The sequence below is a fragment of the Apium graveolens genome, chromosome 7 (genome assembly GCF_009905375.1).
Source record: "Apium graveolens cultivar Ventura chromosome 7, ASM990537v1, whole genome shotgun sequence".
In the NCBI taxonomy this organism is placed as follows: Eukaryota; Viridiplantae; Streptophyta; class Magnoliopsida; order Apiales; family Apiaceae; genus Apium; species Apium graveolens.
The window spans coordinates 245,920,973-245,939,894 of NC_133653.1; the positions used below are offsets into that span (position 1 = coordinate 245,920,973).

The following is an 18,922-nucleotide window of genomic DNA, read 5'->3' on the forward strand; positions in this document are numbered from 1 at the left end:
TTTGTTCTACTAGCTATACTTGGTTTATATATCACCAAGTTTACATGGTAATAAGACAGAATAATAAAACACAACCTTTCAAGTCTAACTCCATGTTGCTTCACTACTCTATTCCAGCATCTTTGAATATCTTCATAATAGCATGGAAATGGTAATGCTTCTTTGTTCTCAAAACCCTGCTAAACAGGCTGCCACATTCCTTTTGCAAACACCCAATGCATGTGACTGTGTTGTCCCTGTCAACAGATATTTGAATTGATCATCCGTCGGGTACATGCTTGTTATCCGTCGGGTAGCCTTGTTGATCATCCGTCGGGTAGCTTTGTTGATCATCCGTCGGGTAGCCATTTATCACTTGACTCCATTTCATTTATGCAGAATTATAAGACATCTTATATTTACATTTAATCAGCCTATTCTGCACATCTACTAGTAGTCTACATGATTCATAAGCTACTACAGAATCTTATACAAAGTTGTTTGCAGAAATGTGCTACATGACTTATTGTTACATAAGCTACTTACTCGGTGGATATCAATTAGTCATCTGTCAGGACTATATTGAATCATCCGTCGGGACTATAATTGATCATCTGTCGGGTGCTACAAAATTCACTAAGTTAAATCTACTAAGGTGTTTTGTTTAGCTTATCATCAAGTACACAACATATTCCTAACAATCTCCCCCAATTTATGTCTACTAGAATTGTAGCCATTAATTAAGAGAAACTTGATGATAATAAAACATCCTAAACATACAGATTGAAAAATAGTAGATAAAACTGATAAGTGCTACAAATTGCTGAAAGTTGAATAATGCAAAGTACACAAAGAAATTCTCACAATTGTTATCAAAATGCTCCTCTAGTCTGAGCAGATATATCTATTTCCTTGATTATCTGGATTTCTTCTCAAGCCTTTTATTGTTTTCTTCAATTTAATTCTGAAGTTGTCTGTGGAATTCAAGTTCATCATCTTCTGAGAGATCTAGCATTTCCTGTATTTCCAAAAGAGTCTCATTGCTAGAGATACTCAATTGGTCCTCCAATCTGAAAAATCTTCTAACCCCTTTTTCATCCTTGAATTCCATCAGTCAATAGGGCCTCAGTGCACTCTCTTTCCTGTAAAGGGAATATATAGAGTTCTTGGAAGTGCATCTTTGGCTCTAATACTCCTTAGTTCCTCAATCCTTTATAGAACTGTTCTCCTTGTAGTCACATTGTATCCAAAGTTCTTTTTGAAGGATGAGTAGACTTTAATCAGAACAGATTGGCTTTCTTGGAGAATCCTGTGAAGAGGCCATGTCATCTCTTTCCCTCCCCTGTATCTAAAAACTAGTCTTTCAGGAAGATGTCTATAAGCATCAATTCCTCTTACTTCTTCTAGTTCATCCAAGTAAAGATTCAAGTCTGAAAATTCCTTGATATCACAAATGTACATGAGATCTCTCTTGTTGACTGTGGGTTGGGATTTGGTTAGAGTTTTGGATTTGAGAGATATAGGCTCCACTTTCTTGCTAGCTCTAGTCTTTGTCTTCTTTGTCTTGAAGATGGGTAAATTTAGCTCAGGAATTGGTAAACTATCCCAGTCTACTGGCTCATCCTTGGGAACAATTGGTTCACCATGAATATTCCTTGTTGGATCAACCACTTTGAATTCTTCAAATACCACTGAGGGTTTTGATGTCTGAGTTGTAGTTGTAGGCTTTTTGGGAAATTGGTCTTCCAATTCCTCATCATTAAAGTTCACTTTCCTCTTAGAATGGAGTTTGTATCTAAATCTTCTTTTCTGCTGTGATTCTTCTTGCATTTTTAGATCCTTAGGTTCAGTAATTACAGTTGGTTGTACAGGAAGCAATGTTGTGGTTTTTACAGCTTGAAGCTTGGCCAAGATAACAGCTTGTTCTTTTGTTTTGCTTTTGCTTCTTAGCATCCAAAGCATCTTGCTTCTTTTCTAGCCTGATTCTTTCTTTCTCTTCCTTCTTAGCTTCCACAAATAGTGGGTGTCCAACCACCACACAAATCTCCTTACCATTTATATAAATTTTAGCAATTCTTCTTTTCAATGCTGAATCAGATGGATCCTTGTCAAATGCAATAGACCTAGCTAGCAGCTTCTTCTCATCTGGCTTAGGTGTTTCAAACACTGTATCCATAGGATTCTTGTATGAAAACTTAGGATAGTTCCTTTTGGCCTTCATAATGAGATCTTTCTTTTGAGACTTGATGCAGGAAGTTTGACCTCTTTCCAGATAGTTCATACTTATGTCATTCACAGAAATTTTCATGACTTTAGAGTGATGATTGAAGACTTTGTCTGGATTCTAAATTGGCCCAAACTTTTGTTAGATATCTGCATCTATCTTCCTCCGTTTTTATTTTATTTCCTTCTCTACGGCTGTAACATCAATCATCTTAGAATTTGATTTCAATTTAGGCTTTTCAGCGGCTCTTTGGATTAGGTCAATACTATCCAACATTGGTGGCTTTGTGAAAGCAATTGTTGGCATAATCACTTTGCTGACTTGTATGTTTAGCACTTGTTGCTCCCCCTCACTTCTTGATTCCCCTTGTCTGAATAAGACAATTGAGCTTTCTTTCTCCCCTTTGAAGAGGTTTATTTTTCCCATTTTTTGTTATCATCAAGTTGAGTATAGGAAGGGGTTTGTGCTGCCACTAGCCTTTGGAGCAAGTCTGTTTGTTGTGCCTGATGTAGATGTATAGCTGTTAGAGAGGCTTCCAATGTTGTCATTATGGTATCCAAGGAATCTATCTTTGCGGCAAGATCAGAATTATTCCTGAGTTGTCTCTTAATGTCAAGCATTGTAGCTTCTGGAAGTTTAGAATCCAACCTTTCAGAAATGTCCCTTTTCATTTGATCAATTTCACCTTTGATAGAAGTGACATCCTGAGTATGTTGAAAGCCTTGGATTTATTGTAATTGAAGAGAAGTAAGGTGTGCTTGTAGGAGCTTCTTGGTGTTGGCATTTATTGTGGATTGGAGAGCAGAGTGTGTCTGACTTATAAGTTGAATCAGGGTAGTCTTGAAATAGTGTTCATCACACTTCTTTGAAAATGCCCAAGATGGCATACCAGATCTGGAACTAGGGCCTACTTCTACCCCTATGTCCATTGACCCCTCTTCACTTGCTTCATCCTCACCACCAAAGAAATCTTCTGAACCACCAGTCTCATAGTCAATGTCATCGGCTGTAGAGGGCAGAGTTGTGATTGCATCCTTTGCTCTTTGCATAGACAGTGTGGTGTGCACCAAATTTAGCATCTTTTCTGTATTGTCATTGCCCTGTCCAGCTAGAAGTTGATATGCTGAAACAGGGTGAGTAAATGCCTCAGAATCTAAGGAGGTAGAGTCTATAACAGCTTGACTTTGATGAGATAGTCCCTCCATGTCGGCATCCTGGACATTCATTAACTCACTTGCAATGACATCCACCCTTATTTCTCCTGTACCTGCATTTCTCTCATTATCTCTCTTTTCTTGCATCAAGGTCTCACCTTGGCTCCCCATTCTCACACCCTCACCTTCACCATCTAAGATGGGACTCCTCTCACTCACTTTCCAGTCTTGAATAAATGGACTGCATTGGATCACTCTTTTCCTCTTCTTTTTCCTGGGAGCAACCCAGACTCTCACTCAAATCACTCCCTTTCCTCAGTCCTAGAAGTGATTGCACCACTACTAAGTCTTCTGCACTTGTAAGAATTGAAGAAATTTGAAGTTGTGTAGAGATACTCGACGGATGAGGAATATCCATCGGGTTAGCAGTTTGACTATCCGACGGATGACTGCTGTTAAACTTATCCATCGGGATACAATCACTACTTGACGGATGATGAATATCCATCAGAATAGAAGAAATAATTGAGTTTGGAGTGGAGACTATTGTAGACTCTGTGCAGATTGATGAAAATTTTGGCACAGATGTCTAAACAGTTTCAGAAAAAAAAGGCAAGTGAGCCAACAAATCATCTAAAAGATGATGCTCACTTGTTTGGATTTTTGGCTTCTCCAAGAGAGTTAAAGATGGAGAATTTGGAAGTGATGTATTTATCATGTCAACATCCAATGAGTGTGTGGGAGAATTTGGTGTATCAGGTGCTTCAATTATGACAGAGTTTGGTTGTGACTCCACATTTATTGGAGCCACATCAACCTGACTTTGGGAAGGTGCAGTGACTGGGTCTTTTGCACCAGTTTGCACAGTGTGTGAACCCTGTGCATCCCCAAAGGTTTTTGGCTTCTTCTTTCTGGTATAAGTTTGGGGTGAGCTTGTGTCCCTTACCCTCTTGGCCTGTGCTCTTGGCTGAGAGCTTTGTTCAACAGTCACATCCTTTTGGGAGGATGCAACTAGTAATGAGCTTATATCCTTATTAAGCACTGCAGCTTGTTGAGAAACTACAGTGTGGCTAGGCTGGGAAACACTCACCTCTCCAACCTTATCCTTAGGGCTTCTTTGATTTTCACCCTGTCCCTCACCTTTCTTGCCCACCTTCACACTCCCCTCTTTAGGTTTGGTGGATTTTACAACTGATCTCTTTTGAAAGAAATCAGAGGGGGCTTTCTTAGCTTTGGATTTAGGAACTTTTGTTGGTTTGGTAGCTTGGGTAGGCAACTGTTGGGTCATTGACAAAGTTGCCATAGCTACACTACAAAGCAAAGAAATTTGTGAGGTTGGAAGAGTGGAGACAGAAGAAATTACCTCACTTACCTGAGGTCCCTCCATTATTGGAAAGTAGTATAAGGGAACCTCCTTATGATGGTTTGCTCTGTTTAAACCTGCAATGATCCTCCTTTCTTGAACCCAACAATTTAACTTATTGGTTGGGTTCTCAATCACAATATCTTCAATAAGGTGGTTAGCAAGTATCATAAAGAATCTAGCATAATAGACACTTTTACCTCTCTTATTGATCTCTCCTAACTAAAAGCCTAACTCAAACAAAACCAAATCACTGAAATTAAAGTACTTATCAGTAACTAGCATGTAAAGCATGTTAAGCATAGAGATGTTTATAGAGTCAAAGTTACTAATCTTACCAGGAAACACCTTAGTTACTACATCACACAGATAATTCCATTCTTTCCTAAGACCCAACCTTCTAATTTCACTTAATTTAGAAGTATTGAGTGCATAGCCCATGGAATTAAGCATATTAACAATGTCAGTGTTTGTGTGTGGAGCAGTTACAATATTATCAGGAATCTTGAAGCATGCTTTAACAATATCACTATTTATGCAAAACTGCTTACTTTTTAGAGTAAATATGATGGTATTGTCTATCGAGTTGTACACTGCAGTTGTCCATATCTCTTCAACAACCTCATAGTAAATGGTGGGTGATTCCAGCATGGCATAGTTGAGTTTGCAGTTCTTCACAAAATCCATCATTTTGTGATAGTCACCAGACTGTTGAATCTCCTTGTTCACCAAAGCTGAGAAGTTGTTTTTCTCATAGATATAACCAGTTTGAGACATGATATTCACTACAGGCGCCATTGTTAGAGGTTTTGAATTTGCAGAGAGAGAGAGTTTGCTTTTGAGAAGAAAGAAATTGGAGCAATTGAATCTTGAGAATGATAAAAGAAATGAATAAAAGTAAATTTGCTTTTATACTATCTCAGAACTTAACAGTCTAAAATAATAAAGTAATATACTCGATGGATAATATTTAGCGAATTAACGGCTAGGATTGAGATAATACGACAGATGATGACAAATCAGTTATCCGTCGAGTTATAAAATATTCCGGAAAAATTATTGATTTTATTGACAAATTGTATTCCGATGGATGATCAAACTTGACGGATAATTATCATCCGTCGGGATGTAAATTTTGACTTAGCCAAAATTTCATCCAAAACAGAAAAATCAATTAAATTTCTGGCTACATAACCACTTGCAAAAATATCTAAAATAATTCAAGAGAAATTAAGCATACCTAATTCACTTACCAACCTTGAAAAGGTGGATTCATCAAGTGGTTTAGTAAATATATCTGCAAGCTGCTTTTCACTTGGAACAAAATCCAGTTCCACAGTACCATTCATTACATATTCCCTTATAAAGTGGTACTTGATGTCTATGTGCTTTGTTCTTGATGATGTACTGGATTTTCAGTGATGGCAATTGCACTTGCGTTATCACATAAAATAGGAATCCTATCCACTTGTAAACCATAGTCCAACAATTGGTTTTTCATCCACAAAATATGTGCACAACAACTACCAGCAGCAATATATTCAGCTTCAGCTGTAGAAGTAGAAACTGAATTTTGCTTTTTACTGAACCAGGACACAAGTTTGTTCCCTAGAAATTGACAGGTTCCTGTTGTACTTTTTCTGTCTATTTTACAACCTGCATAATCTGCATCTGAATAACCAGTTAGATCAAAATCAGAGTCTCTAGGGTACCAAATGCCAAGTTTTGGTGTTCCCTTGAGATATCTGAAAATTCTCTTAATAGCTACTAAATGAGATTCTCTGGGATCAGCCTGAAATCTAGCACAAAGACAAGTAGCAAACATTATATCTGGCCTAGTAGCTGTTAATTACAGAAGTGAGCCAACCATGCCTCTATAACTTGAAATATCCGCAGACTTATAGTAGTGTTTAATTCAAGCTTAGTTGCAGTGGCCATGGGAGTTTTTGCAGATATGCAATCCATTAGATCAAACTTCTTTAAAAGATCATGAATGTATTTAGTTTGACTAATGAATATTCCATCACTAACTTGCTTAACTTGTAAACCAAGAAAGTAAGTTAGTTTTCCCATCATGCTCATTTCATACTTACTTTGCATCAATTAGGCAAACTTTTTGCAAAGTTTTTCATCTATAGAACCAAATATAATATCATCTACATAAATTTGAACAAGTATACTAGAGCCATTAACATTTCTAAAGAATAAAGTTTTATCCAAAGTACCTCTTGTGAAGTGATTTTCCAAAAGGAACTTTGATAAAGTGTCATACTAGGCTCTAGGTGCTTGCTTCAGTCCATAGAGTGCTTTCAAAAGATAGCAGACATGATTTGTGAAATTTGGATCTTCAAAACCAGGAGGCTGACTAACATAGTGTAACACCCTCCAAATCCGGGGTATAGATTTGAGGCATTATTAACACTAACTACTCACTAAACCTGTACAAGCATAATATAAATAAAATAATTATCCCGAACTACTACTACTCAGGATCTTTTCAAGGTTAAGGATTGAAAACAAGAACGACAAACCAACTTTATTACAAACCAACTAAACAACTGTCTCAAGCACTCTCATTGTTACAAAACTTTATTCTAATTACACATTTTAAACTAAACAACTTTTATTCAAACTACGACTATTACTTATCCTGCTACACCTGATCTGGAAACTCAAAGCTCTCTTTTGGGATAGGGAAAAACACCCTAGCTATTAGAGGATCCCGCTGCTTAACTCGCTTCTTGACTATGCGGGTTCTGATGGGTTTCATTCTCAATCTTAACTGAAAACAATGTGAATAACAATAGAAGGGGTGAGCCAAAATTGCTCAACAAGCCTGCAACAGTATATATAGTGTAAAGAGAGAAGAATAAATGAACCGATAATCTGCTGGTTTGAACAACCATCTGTAAAGAATAATAATTTGCCATTACTGGCGAGTGCCAAATGAATAAGACTGGAAACAAAAACCAACATATGCACTATAACCTGCTGATCAGTCAGGATATAGTGCGGATCTATACCCAACTGCATAGACCCAACCAACATATGGGGTACCCAGGAAACTATGGCCTCAAAATCAAGGGTTCGGTTAATACTCGACCCGCATCATAACCATCCAGTCCATAGCTTAGCATCCGGAACAATCGGTATGCTTTTGATGTATCTCAACATCACGATATATCAAAGTATATGTAAGTATGGGTATCAATATTGGAATATGAATAGAGGATTCAATAAATTAGGAGAAATCAAGAATCGGAATGAAATAGAAAAAAGAATCAATAACTGTGTATCAGTGTTTATGAACAAGAATTATTAAGGTGTAATTGATATGGAAAGTGGGGTATATTTCACTATTCTGAACTTAGAATAGGGGAAAAACTTGTCTGTTGTGCACTTCACCTCGTTGCTTAACTGCCTTTTATCTCTAGCTTGATTCTCCATGTTGGTACTGAATCTATAATGGAAAGATATTCATTTTGATAACTTACTTCATACGCGTATCTCGAATTGATACCACGTAGCACTAATCGTCTACCCATACGATTTCATCAGACTCGCACACATATAATATGACACATAAAGTTCACATAATCACGTAAAGCACATAACATATAAGGCATATAATTGATTTTAGGCTTATAATTATTTTTATAATCGATACTAGACTTGAACTCGCATTAACAAACACTATCTGATTCAATTTATAATTATTCGGGATTTATTAAACTCGACTCTACTCCTAGTAGGGCCTACAAGCAATTAATTACCACAAGACGACTCGCTTCCGAAAGAAATTATGATTTATAATTATTTTTAATGGAATCAGTTCATTTTTCTGAGTCTAAGGGTCTTTGTTTCACTCAAATCGGACTAACGGTTTAATTTCTACGCAATAAACAAGATTTAATTAATTATAAATCAATTATAATTAATTAATCACAATTAATTAAACCTTAATTATATTTTTAAATAATTATTTAATATTTATAGTATTTTAAAATAATTAATCCTTAATTATTAGGATTAATTACAATTATTCACAAATTATTATTAATTATCCGATTAGATCGACTATTTACAAATAAATAATCGATACGAATAATTATTATGACACTCTTCGAATAAATAAACTATCACTCGAATAATAATTCCAACTTATCGAACTACTACTCGTACAACTACGAGTAACTCGCATTATTCGACTAATTATCGAATTATCAATCATATTATTCGATATATTTTTAATCCTATTTATTAATTAATTACTTAATTATTAATAAATAACTAATAAATAATTAGATAAATAATTAAATAATTAAATAATTAATTAAATAACTAAATTCAAATTTCTAAATTAATAAAACAATTTAGAAATTATTAATAATAATTTTCAAAATTTAAAACTAATTTTTATTTGATTTTTAGAATTAATAGAAACAAATTTTGATTTTTATAAAATATAAATAATAAACTAAAATTTAGAAACACAAAACAGAAACAGGAATTGGGGGTTGGGGGATCAAACCCGGGTCAAATTCCGGGTTGAAACCGGGTCGAAGCCGGGTTCTCAAGAACAGGCGGCTGCCCAGAAAAACCCGACGCCGGCGGGCTGATTTCGGCAATTCGACGGCCAACACACAACAACAGAGCCTCGTTTTCGTTCGATAATCAAGCCTACAGCCTCCCTGGCTTTTCCCTTCCTTCCTCTATCGTCCCCGTCGCCCATCACGCCGGAAACGCGAAGAACGCCGCCACCGCCGCGGTTCTCCGACGACCACAAATCGCGCACCAACGGCGATGAAACCGGTGCCGTTTGACTCGCAACATGACGATCTACAAGCCTATACTAACAGAATCATCTACCAATTAACCAAAATCAAAACCCAAATTCCAAGTATAATCGGAAAATCATAAATTAAAATTCGAATAATCAATAACTGAAATTGATCATAGAATCATAAACTACGATTTACAGGCTTCAAAATGGTTACTTACATGTTTGATTTGGATAATAGAAACACCTTCAAATCTGTGATTGAATTCCTTGAGTGTTCTTCACCAACAAACCCTAATTCTTGATTTTCTGAATTTTTAATAATAATTAACTAATTAATTAATAATAAAACAACTATTTATAATACTGAAAATAATACCGCTAAATAAAATTAAGGGGCTAATTACACATCTAATAAAAATATTTGGCCCCAATTTTTATAATTTTTGGGTATTAATAATGAACTTTTAAATATCCAACAAATACAAAATATATGCCAAAAATTCCCAAAAATTATGAATATTACAAAAATGCAAAGAAAAATGATGTTTGATAATTTCATGATCATATAAAATTGAAAATTTGATTTTTGTGGGGTTTTTGACGCCCGAAGGGGTCCGGAAAAAATCATTTTTCGCGAAAGAGGTAAATTTGTAAAATGTCTAGGGGTTCAGAATAACGATATGGTATAGGCCGTTCTTTGCAAAATAGGGCCAATAATTTTGTTTGAAATACGGGCTTTTAAAACAGTGTTTGAGTTGTACGGGTTTTGAAATAAAACTTATAACTTATAATAAAACACTCAATAAATACCCGAAACACATTCTGATCAAAACAGACAACACGTAGCACATAGCAGTTAGGGTTTTATGACTCAACACATTTAATTACATAATAATACACATAATTATCTTTATTAGAACATAATACAAACGTAATTTTCTCGGCCGTTACATTCTCTCCCCCTTAATAGGATTCTATCCTCAGAATCACGCTATGCAAATAACTGTGGATACTTTTCTATCATATCGCTCTCAAGCTCCCAGGTTGATTCTTCAACCACTGGGTTTCTCCACAAAACTCTCACTAATGATACAGACTTATTCCTTAATACTCTATCTTGCCAATCTAAAATTCTTACCGGCTGTTCTATATATGACAAATCTGTCTGAAGTTCGATTAGCTCATATTCTATTACATGCCTTGTATCAGGGTTATACTTCTTAACCATAGATACATGAAACATATTATGAATATGCTGCATATGAGGTGGTAAGACTAACTCGTACGCAACTTTTCCGATTCTCTTTAGAATTTCAAAAGGTCCGACATAACGAGGTTTCAATTTGCCCTTATTGCCAAACCTAGTTAATCCTTTTCATGGCGATACTTTTAGCAGTACTTGTTCTCCTTCCTGATAGTCCACATCCTTTCTGGATAGATCTGCATATTTACGCTTTCGATTATGCGCTGCTTCGAGTCGCTTTCAGATAAGTTCTACTTTTTCCCCGGTCTGCTGAATCAGTTCTGGACCTAGAATCTTGCGCTCTCCCACTTCATCCCAACATGTAGGTGATCTGCATTTTCTTCCATATAAAGCTTCATAAGGTGGCATCCCGATACTCACTTGATAGCTGTTATTGTAAGAAAATTCCACTAGTGGTAAGTGTTCGTCCCAATTGCCTTCAAAGTCTATTGCACACACACGTAACATATCTTTAATTGCCTGAATATTCCTTTCACTTTGCCCGTCCGTTTATGGATGGTAAGCGGTACTCATGTTCAACTTGGTTCCTAGATATTCTTGGAATTGTCTCCAAAATCTTGAATTAAAACGGGGATCTCGATCTGATACTATGGATACAGGTACTCCATGACGTATTACGATTTCCTTGAGATATAAATGCACTAATTTGTCTAGTGAAAACCTTTCGTTGATCGAAAGGAAATGTGCTGACTTCATTAATCTGTCAATAATAACCCAAATTACATCGTGATTTGCTTTAGTCCTTGGTAATCCCACTACGAAATCTATAGCGAAGTACTCCCATTTCCATTCTGGAATATCTAGTGGTTGTAGTAATCCGCTCGGGCGTTGATGTCCAGCCTTAACTCTTTGGCACGTATAACACTTACTAACCCATTCCGCTATTTCTTTCTTCATGTCTGGCCACCAAAAGTTTTTCTTCAAGTCTCTGTACATCTAGGTGCTTCCGGGATGAATTGAATATCTTGAGCTATGAGCGTCCTGTAAAATTTCCGCTTTCAATTCCGGTATGTTAGGTATCCAGATCCTCGAAGCAACTCGAAAAATTCCTTTGGCATCTTTCTGGCTGATAATCTCTTCTCCTGACAAATTGTCGATTTCCTGATCCATTACTTCTTCCTGACACCTTCTTATCTTTTCCAATAATTCTGGCTGAAAGTCATTGCGTGAATCATTTCAGTAGAGCTTTCTGGAACACAAACTTCAATTTCCAATTTATCGAATTCTTTAATAAAGTCTTTTGAAGATATTAACCAGTTCAATCATTCCTTTCGACTCAATGCATCTGCTACTACATTAGTTTTTTCCTGGATGATAATTAATTAAAATGTCGTAATCCTTGATTAACTCTAGCCAGCGTCGCTGTCGCATGTTGAGTTCCTTCTACGTGAAAATATACTTCAAGCTTTTATGGTCCGTGTAAATCTCACATCTTTTGCCATATAGATAGTGTCTTCAGAGTTTCAGTGCGAATACCGTTGCTGCTAATTCCAGATCATGCGTCGGATATTTCTGTTCATGAGGCTTTAGTTGTCTAGAAGCGTATGCGATTACATTTCCATGTTGCATCAAAACACATCCAAGTCCTCGATAAGAAGTGTCACTGTAAATAACAAAGTCTCATTGATCATCAGGTAAGACAAGTACAGGCGCGGTTACCAATCGATTCTTCAATTCTTGGAAACTTTCTTCGCATTTCTCGTTCCATTCGAACTTTTCATTCTTCCGAGTCAACTTGGTCAATGGTGTGGCTATCTTTTACAAAGTCTTTAACAAATCTTCTGTATCAACCTGCTAATCTCAAGAAACTTCTGACTTTCGTCGGAGTTTTCGGTCTTTCCTAATTTAAAATAGCTTCAATCTTTCCAGGATCCACTTGAATTCCTTCAATACTGATGACGTGTCCTAGAAATTGCACTTCCTTCAACCAAAATTCACATTTTGAAAATTTCACAATAAGTTGTTCATTTCATAATGTCTCCAATGTAGTTCTTAGGTGCGCTGCATGTTCTTCTTCTGTCTTCGAATAAATCAAGATGTCATCAATGAATACAATGATAAACTTATCCAGATACTTCTTGAATACTCGATTCATCAAATCCATAAATGCTGCAGATGCATTAGTCAGTCCAAATGCCATCACAAGAAATTCGTAGTGCCCATATCTCATTCTGAACGCAATCTTTGGAATATCTTCTGCCTTGATCTTTAACTGATGATAGTCTGATCGTAAGTCGATTTTTGAAAACCACGCAGCTCCTTTCAGTTGATCAAATAAGTCGTCAATGCGAGGCAAAGGATATTTATTCTTGATAGTTAACTTGTTCAGCGCACGATAATCAATACATAGTCGCATACTACCGTCCTTCTTTTTCACAAACAATTATGGTGTGCCCCATGGGGATACACTCGGCCTTATAATTCCTTTGTCGAGAAGATCCTGCAATTTTTTTGCTAATTCTTTCATTCCAATAGGCGCCATTCTATACGGAGCTTTTGAAATTGGTTCATTCTCTGGTGCCAAATCAATAGTGAATTCGATTTCTCAATCTAGAGGTAATCCTAGCATCTTATAAAGTTTCTTCATCACCCTTTTTGATTCCACTTCCTTTCCTATTTTCGTCCTACATTCTCATAGCTCCTTCGAAACTGAACTCTTGACATTAATACTCATTTTGTTGTCATATCAAATTAGATATTAATATGAACTTTGATGCTCACAACATCCCATTATGAAGTAAACATCAATCATCTATATTAATACCACTTTCGATATTTAACAACAACCTAATTATCAACATCAATTGGAAACTGAGTTAAAATTGTATCTCACACTTCATCCAAAACGGAAATACTTGAAAAATCATTTATTGTATGATTATCAAAACAATTTAGAAACAAGATGCCCTTTGATAAAACTTTGTTGCAGATGATAAGATCTCTTTGACTGTCTAATAAAATCCATATTGGTGTGATTATTAATCTCCTCTTTTATCCGCATCCCTTCTTCCTTTCTTTCCTTCTCTTTGCTCTATCTTCAATCTTTAGTTCTTAAAAACATTTTTCTCACTTGTCCATACAAATAACTTTTTATTTCTTTTGTCTATTACAAAGGTACATTCATCCAAGTAAAGCGTCACGCACTTGCAACAACTTCTGAATTCTACTGGTGTTCATACCTTTTCCAAATTCCTCATTGCTTTGATTTCGGATTAGAAAGTCACATCAAAATTTGACTTAATCTAATTAGAATAGATTTCCATCTAACTAACCATTAATTGATAAAACTAACCCATTAACTTACTTAATTGATCAATTGTACCAAGTAATGACTAGCTAAATGAAATCAAAGACCAATTATATATATAGTCGGATTGGCTGTAACAATCTCTTTCAAGAACCGAGATCACAATTGTTTGGAGTATCAACATGAATATCAATAACACATGGAAGTATACTTTCTATCTTCAAAAGTAGGGTAGTTTCTGAAAATTTGGGTAGCATCTCCTTTACATTATTGACTACCAGTCGGGCTCAAGCCGACACCAACAATTAATCAAGCAACCAACAGTCACTCAAACAAACACAATCAACCTTCAAATATACCAATTCACTGCCACCTTCTAAACTTATTATGTCACCACCACATATAATACTAACTATTCAACCCGTATTTTAATTCAACTTAGGATTATAGCGAACAATTCTGATGATACCATGACCTTTCTCATATCTTCTGATTATAACAGAATATCAATACTGAGTATAATTATAATTTATTCTAGAGTTTTTCTAGTTCATGTTTCAAATCAAGCTCTCTACTTAACAATTCGTCCATCCTTAGAAATATACACTTGTTCTTATTAATTAACTTGTTCAACTTTTGATGACCAACACCTGGTCTCAACCCACCTTCTTATAATCTTGCGAATGAGTTCATTTAGTTTTAAAGCTTCACATCTTAAAAATTGTTGCAGCCAAACCACCATACCTTCATTTCCCTTTATGTCTTTCCATATTGAACCTTCTTTGCCAGCCCAGCTACAAGCATTAATTTTACCACAACTCACTTACTTGAATGTGAAAGCCCAATCATTCCTTGACGAATGCACTCAAAGTTTATTCGTAACCAGCATTTCTTCGACCTTGAATCTTCATGACAAATATCTCCCACATGATTGAGGTATGCTTCATTTTCACAACGTGTTAATCGATTATTTGGTTACTGTTAAGGATTTCTTCATTCGTCTCCGTTGTCCAATCGATCATTTGCCTCATCTGATACATGCAGCTTAACTTTCTTGTTTCTCTAGTTACTTTACCTCATGCGATTTGCTAATTACTCTAATTCACGCAAAAATCTCATACTTGCAATGTATCATGCATGCAGATCCCCGCCTTTGATTTGATGTCCTCGCAACTATCCCGTTATCGGCATAATGATTCTTCTCTGCACGTAAATGTCTACCATCCATCGGCTTACAATTGTCCATACTTATTACGTAACATTATCTGCTACATGGGTTTATTTTATTTCCTTTTTAAAATATTCAAAGGATAGACCTTACACAAGAAGGAATTTGTGTATATGATTCTGATTGGAAACTTTTTGTATGGGATAAGAGTACAAGGAAACAATCGGAAAGATTCATGAATAAATAAATCAAGAGTGAGGAAGAAAGAATGAATAATAATTTAAATAGGAATGAGACAACCATATTAGTACTCAAGATGGCCAGTCTGTCATACCATATGGCACACAGCACATGATTAGGTCGCGTCCCACCAGACTCTTTGTCATTTCGACAAATCGTCACACCACATCACTGCTTGTCCCAATTAGAAAACAATATTTTGAAGAAGGAATGATTTGAAAGGGATTCAATAATTACCTTATAAAACTGATCATGAAAGAAGTTCATACTGTACTATGCTTCATCTATCTACATATAATACACAGGGTACAACACTCTATTGTCATCTGAAATCAAAAATCCGGGTGATACACGGCTCAACTCCTGTTGTAGCACCTCTAGTACGGCCTCGGTCACTCTCATCGCCCTATGATACACGGCTTCGGTGCGCACATCCTGTTGTCTCAAATCAACCATCTCCTGAGAACCGGCACGATATATCTGATGAAGCCTCTCCCTCAGTATATAGTCTGACTGAAGTGCTCGTACGAGTCCGTCCTCCTGTGTCTCAAACAACCCAAGAATCTCTCTACACTGATCCTGCCATCTGACTCTCTCCTCTCTCTCTGACTAGTACTGCTGATATGATACCATGTGGGGCTTGCGAAGATCTGTGCGAGAACCTCGAGAAGGCAATGGTAATGGCTAATCTACAACTTCATCTACAAACTCCGGCCGCGGGAATTGGTATACCCCGGGCACAGGGGCATAAATAGCCAGTGGTGCAGGGAATAGAACAGGCTGCTCCTGGGTACATATATAGGTGGCTCTAGCTCTGGCTCCATCTAGGGAATCTCTGGCTGTGGTACGGGAACCTGTGGCTCTAAGTCCTCCCACTCAGGGTCAGGTAACGGATCTGGTACTGGTCCCTGCGGTAGGGGTGGAGGTGGTGGTAATGGAGGAAATACCTGCATCGATACTGGTGCTAGTGTCGGTGCTGCTACTGGTTCTAACTCGGATGTCGCGGAAGAAGCCATCTAATATAATCATAATACAAGAACAATCAAATCACAATCCTAGAACTCATAACTCCTAATCACATAAACAAACAACCCTAACATTCTTACTTCTATCTTATATGATCTTCCTATCTTATCTTAACTCTAATGTTCTTGTTTTCAAGGGCCAAAACCTAAGCTCTGATGCCAACTGTAACACCCTCCAAATCCGGGGTATAGATTTGAGGCATTATTAACACTAACTACTCACTAAACCTGTACAAGCAAATATAAATAAAACAATTACCCCGAACTACTACTACTCAGGACTTTTCAAGGTTAAGGATTGAAAACAAGAACGACAAACAACTTTATTACAAACAACTAAAAAACTGTCTCAAGAACTCTCTTTATTACAAAACTTTATTCTAATTACACATTTTAAACTAAACAACTTTTATTCAAAACTATGACTATTACTTATCCTGCTACACCTGATCTGGAAACTCAAAGCTCTCTTTTGGGATAGGGAAAAACACCCTTGGTATTAGATGATCCCGCTGCTTAACTCGCTTCTTGACTATGCGGGTTCTGATGGGTTTCATTCTCAATTTTAACTGAAAACAATGTGAATAACAATAGAAGGGGGTGAGCAAAAATTACTCAACAAGCCTGCAACAGTATATATAGTGTAAAGAGAGAAGAATAATGAACCGATAATCTGCTGGTTTGAACAACCATCTGTAAAGAATAATAATTTGCCATTACTGGCGAGTGCCAAATGAACAAGACTGGAAACAAAAACCAACATATGCACTATAACCTGTTGATCAGTCAGGATACAGTGTGGATCTATACCCAACTGCATAGACCCAACCAACATATAGGGTACCCAGGAAACTATGGCCTCAAAATCAAGGGTCCGGTTAATACCCGGCCCGCATCGTAACCATCCGGTCCATAGCTTAGCATCCTAAACAATCGGTATGCTTTTGATGTATCTCAACATCAGGATATATCATAGTATATGTAAGTAAGGGTATCAATATTGGAATATGAATAGAGGATTCAATAAATTGGGAGAAATCAAGAATCGAAATTAAATAGAAACGAGAATCAATAACTGTGTATCAGTGTTTATGAACAAGAATTATAAAGGTGTAATTGATATGGAAAGTGGGGTATATTTCACTATTCTGAACTTAGAATAGGGGAAAAACTTGTCTGGTGTGCACTTCACCTCGTATGCTTAACTGCCTTCTATCTCTGGCTTGATTCGCCATGTTGGTACTGAATCTATCATGGAAAGATATTCATTTAGATAACTTACTTCATACGCGTATCTCGAATTAATACCACGTAGCCCTAATCGTCTACCCATACGATTTCATCAGACTCGCACACATATAATATGACACATAAAGTTCACATAATAACGTAAAGCACATAACACATATGGCACATAATTGATTTTAGACTTATAATTATTTTTAGAATCGATACTAGACTTGAACTCGCATTAACAAACACTATCTGGTTCGATTTATAATTATGCGGGATTTATTAGACTCGACTCTACCCCTAGTAGGGCCTACAAGCAATTAATTACCACAAGATGACTCGCTTCCGAAAGAAATTATGATTTATAATTATTTTTAATGGAATCAGTTCATTTTTCTGAGTCTAGGGGTCTTCGTTTCACTCAAATCGGACTAACGTTTTAATTTCTATGCAATAAACAAGATTTAATTAATTATAAATCAATTATAATTAATTAATCACAATTAATTAAACCTTAATTATATTTTTAAATAATTATTTAATATTTTTAGTATTTTAAAATAATTAATTCTTAATTATTAGGATTAATTACAATTATTCACATATTATTATCAAATTATCCGATTAAATCGACTATGTATAAATCAATAATAGATATGAATAATTATTACAACACTCTTCGAATAAATAAACTATCACTCGAATAATAATTCCAACTTATCGAACTACTACCCGTACAACTACGAGTTACTCGCATTATTCGACTAATTATCGAATTATCAATCATATTATTTAATATATTTTTAATCTTATTTATTAATTAATTACTTAATTATTAATTAATAAATAACTAATAATTAATTAAATAATTAATTAAATAACTGAATTCGAATTTCTAAATTAATAAAACAATTTAGAAATTATTAATAATAATTTTCAGAATTTAAAACTAATTTTTATTTGATTTTTGGAATTAATGGAAACAAATTTTGATTTTTATAAAATATAAATAATTAACTAAAATTCAGAAACACAAAACAGAAACAGGAATTGGGGGTTGGGGGATCAAACCCTGGTCAAATTCCGTGTTGAAACTGGGTCGAACCCGGGTTCTCAAGAACAGGCGGCTTCCCGGAAAAACCCGACGTCGGCGGGCTGAATTCGGCGATTCGACGGCCACACATAACAACATAGCCTCGTTTTCGTTCGATAATCAAGCCTACAGCCTCCCCAGCCTTTCCC

At 35.9% G+C, this 18,922-nt stretch overlaps 1 protein-coding gene across 1 annotated transcript in view; it reads right to left on the bottom strand.

Annotated features, from left to right (window-relative positions):
* Positions 1–16,438, bottom strand: part of LOC141674595 (uncharacterized) — a 63,144-nt gene extending 46,706 nt beyond the window's left edge. The window contains exons 1-3 of the mRNA XM_074481306.1: positions 16,277–16,438; positions 15,798–15,962; positions 9,405–9,572 (exon numbers count right to left, since the gene is read on the bottom strand). Coding sequence (XP_074337407.1) covers positions 9,405–9,572; positions 15,798–15,962; positions 16,277–16,438 — 495 coding nt within the window. The remainder of the gene's footprint in view (positions 1–9,404; positions 9,573–15,797; positions 15,963–16,276) is intronic.
* Between the last annotated feature and the right edge of the window lie 2,484 nt (positions 16,439–18,922).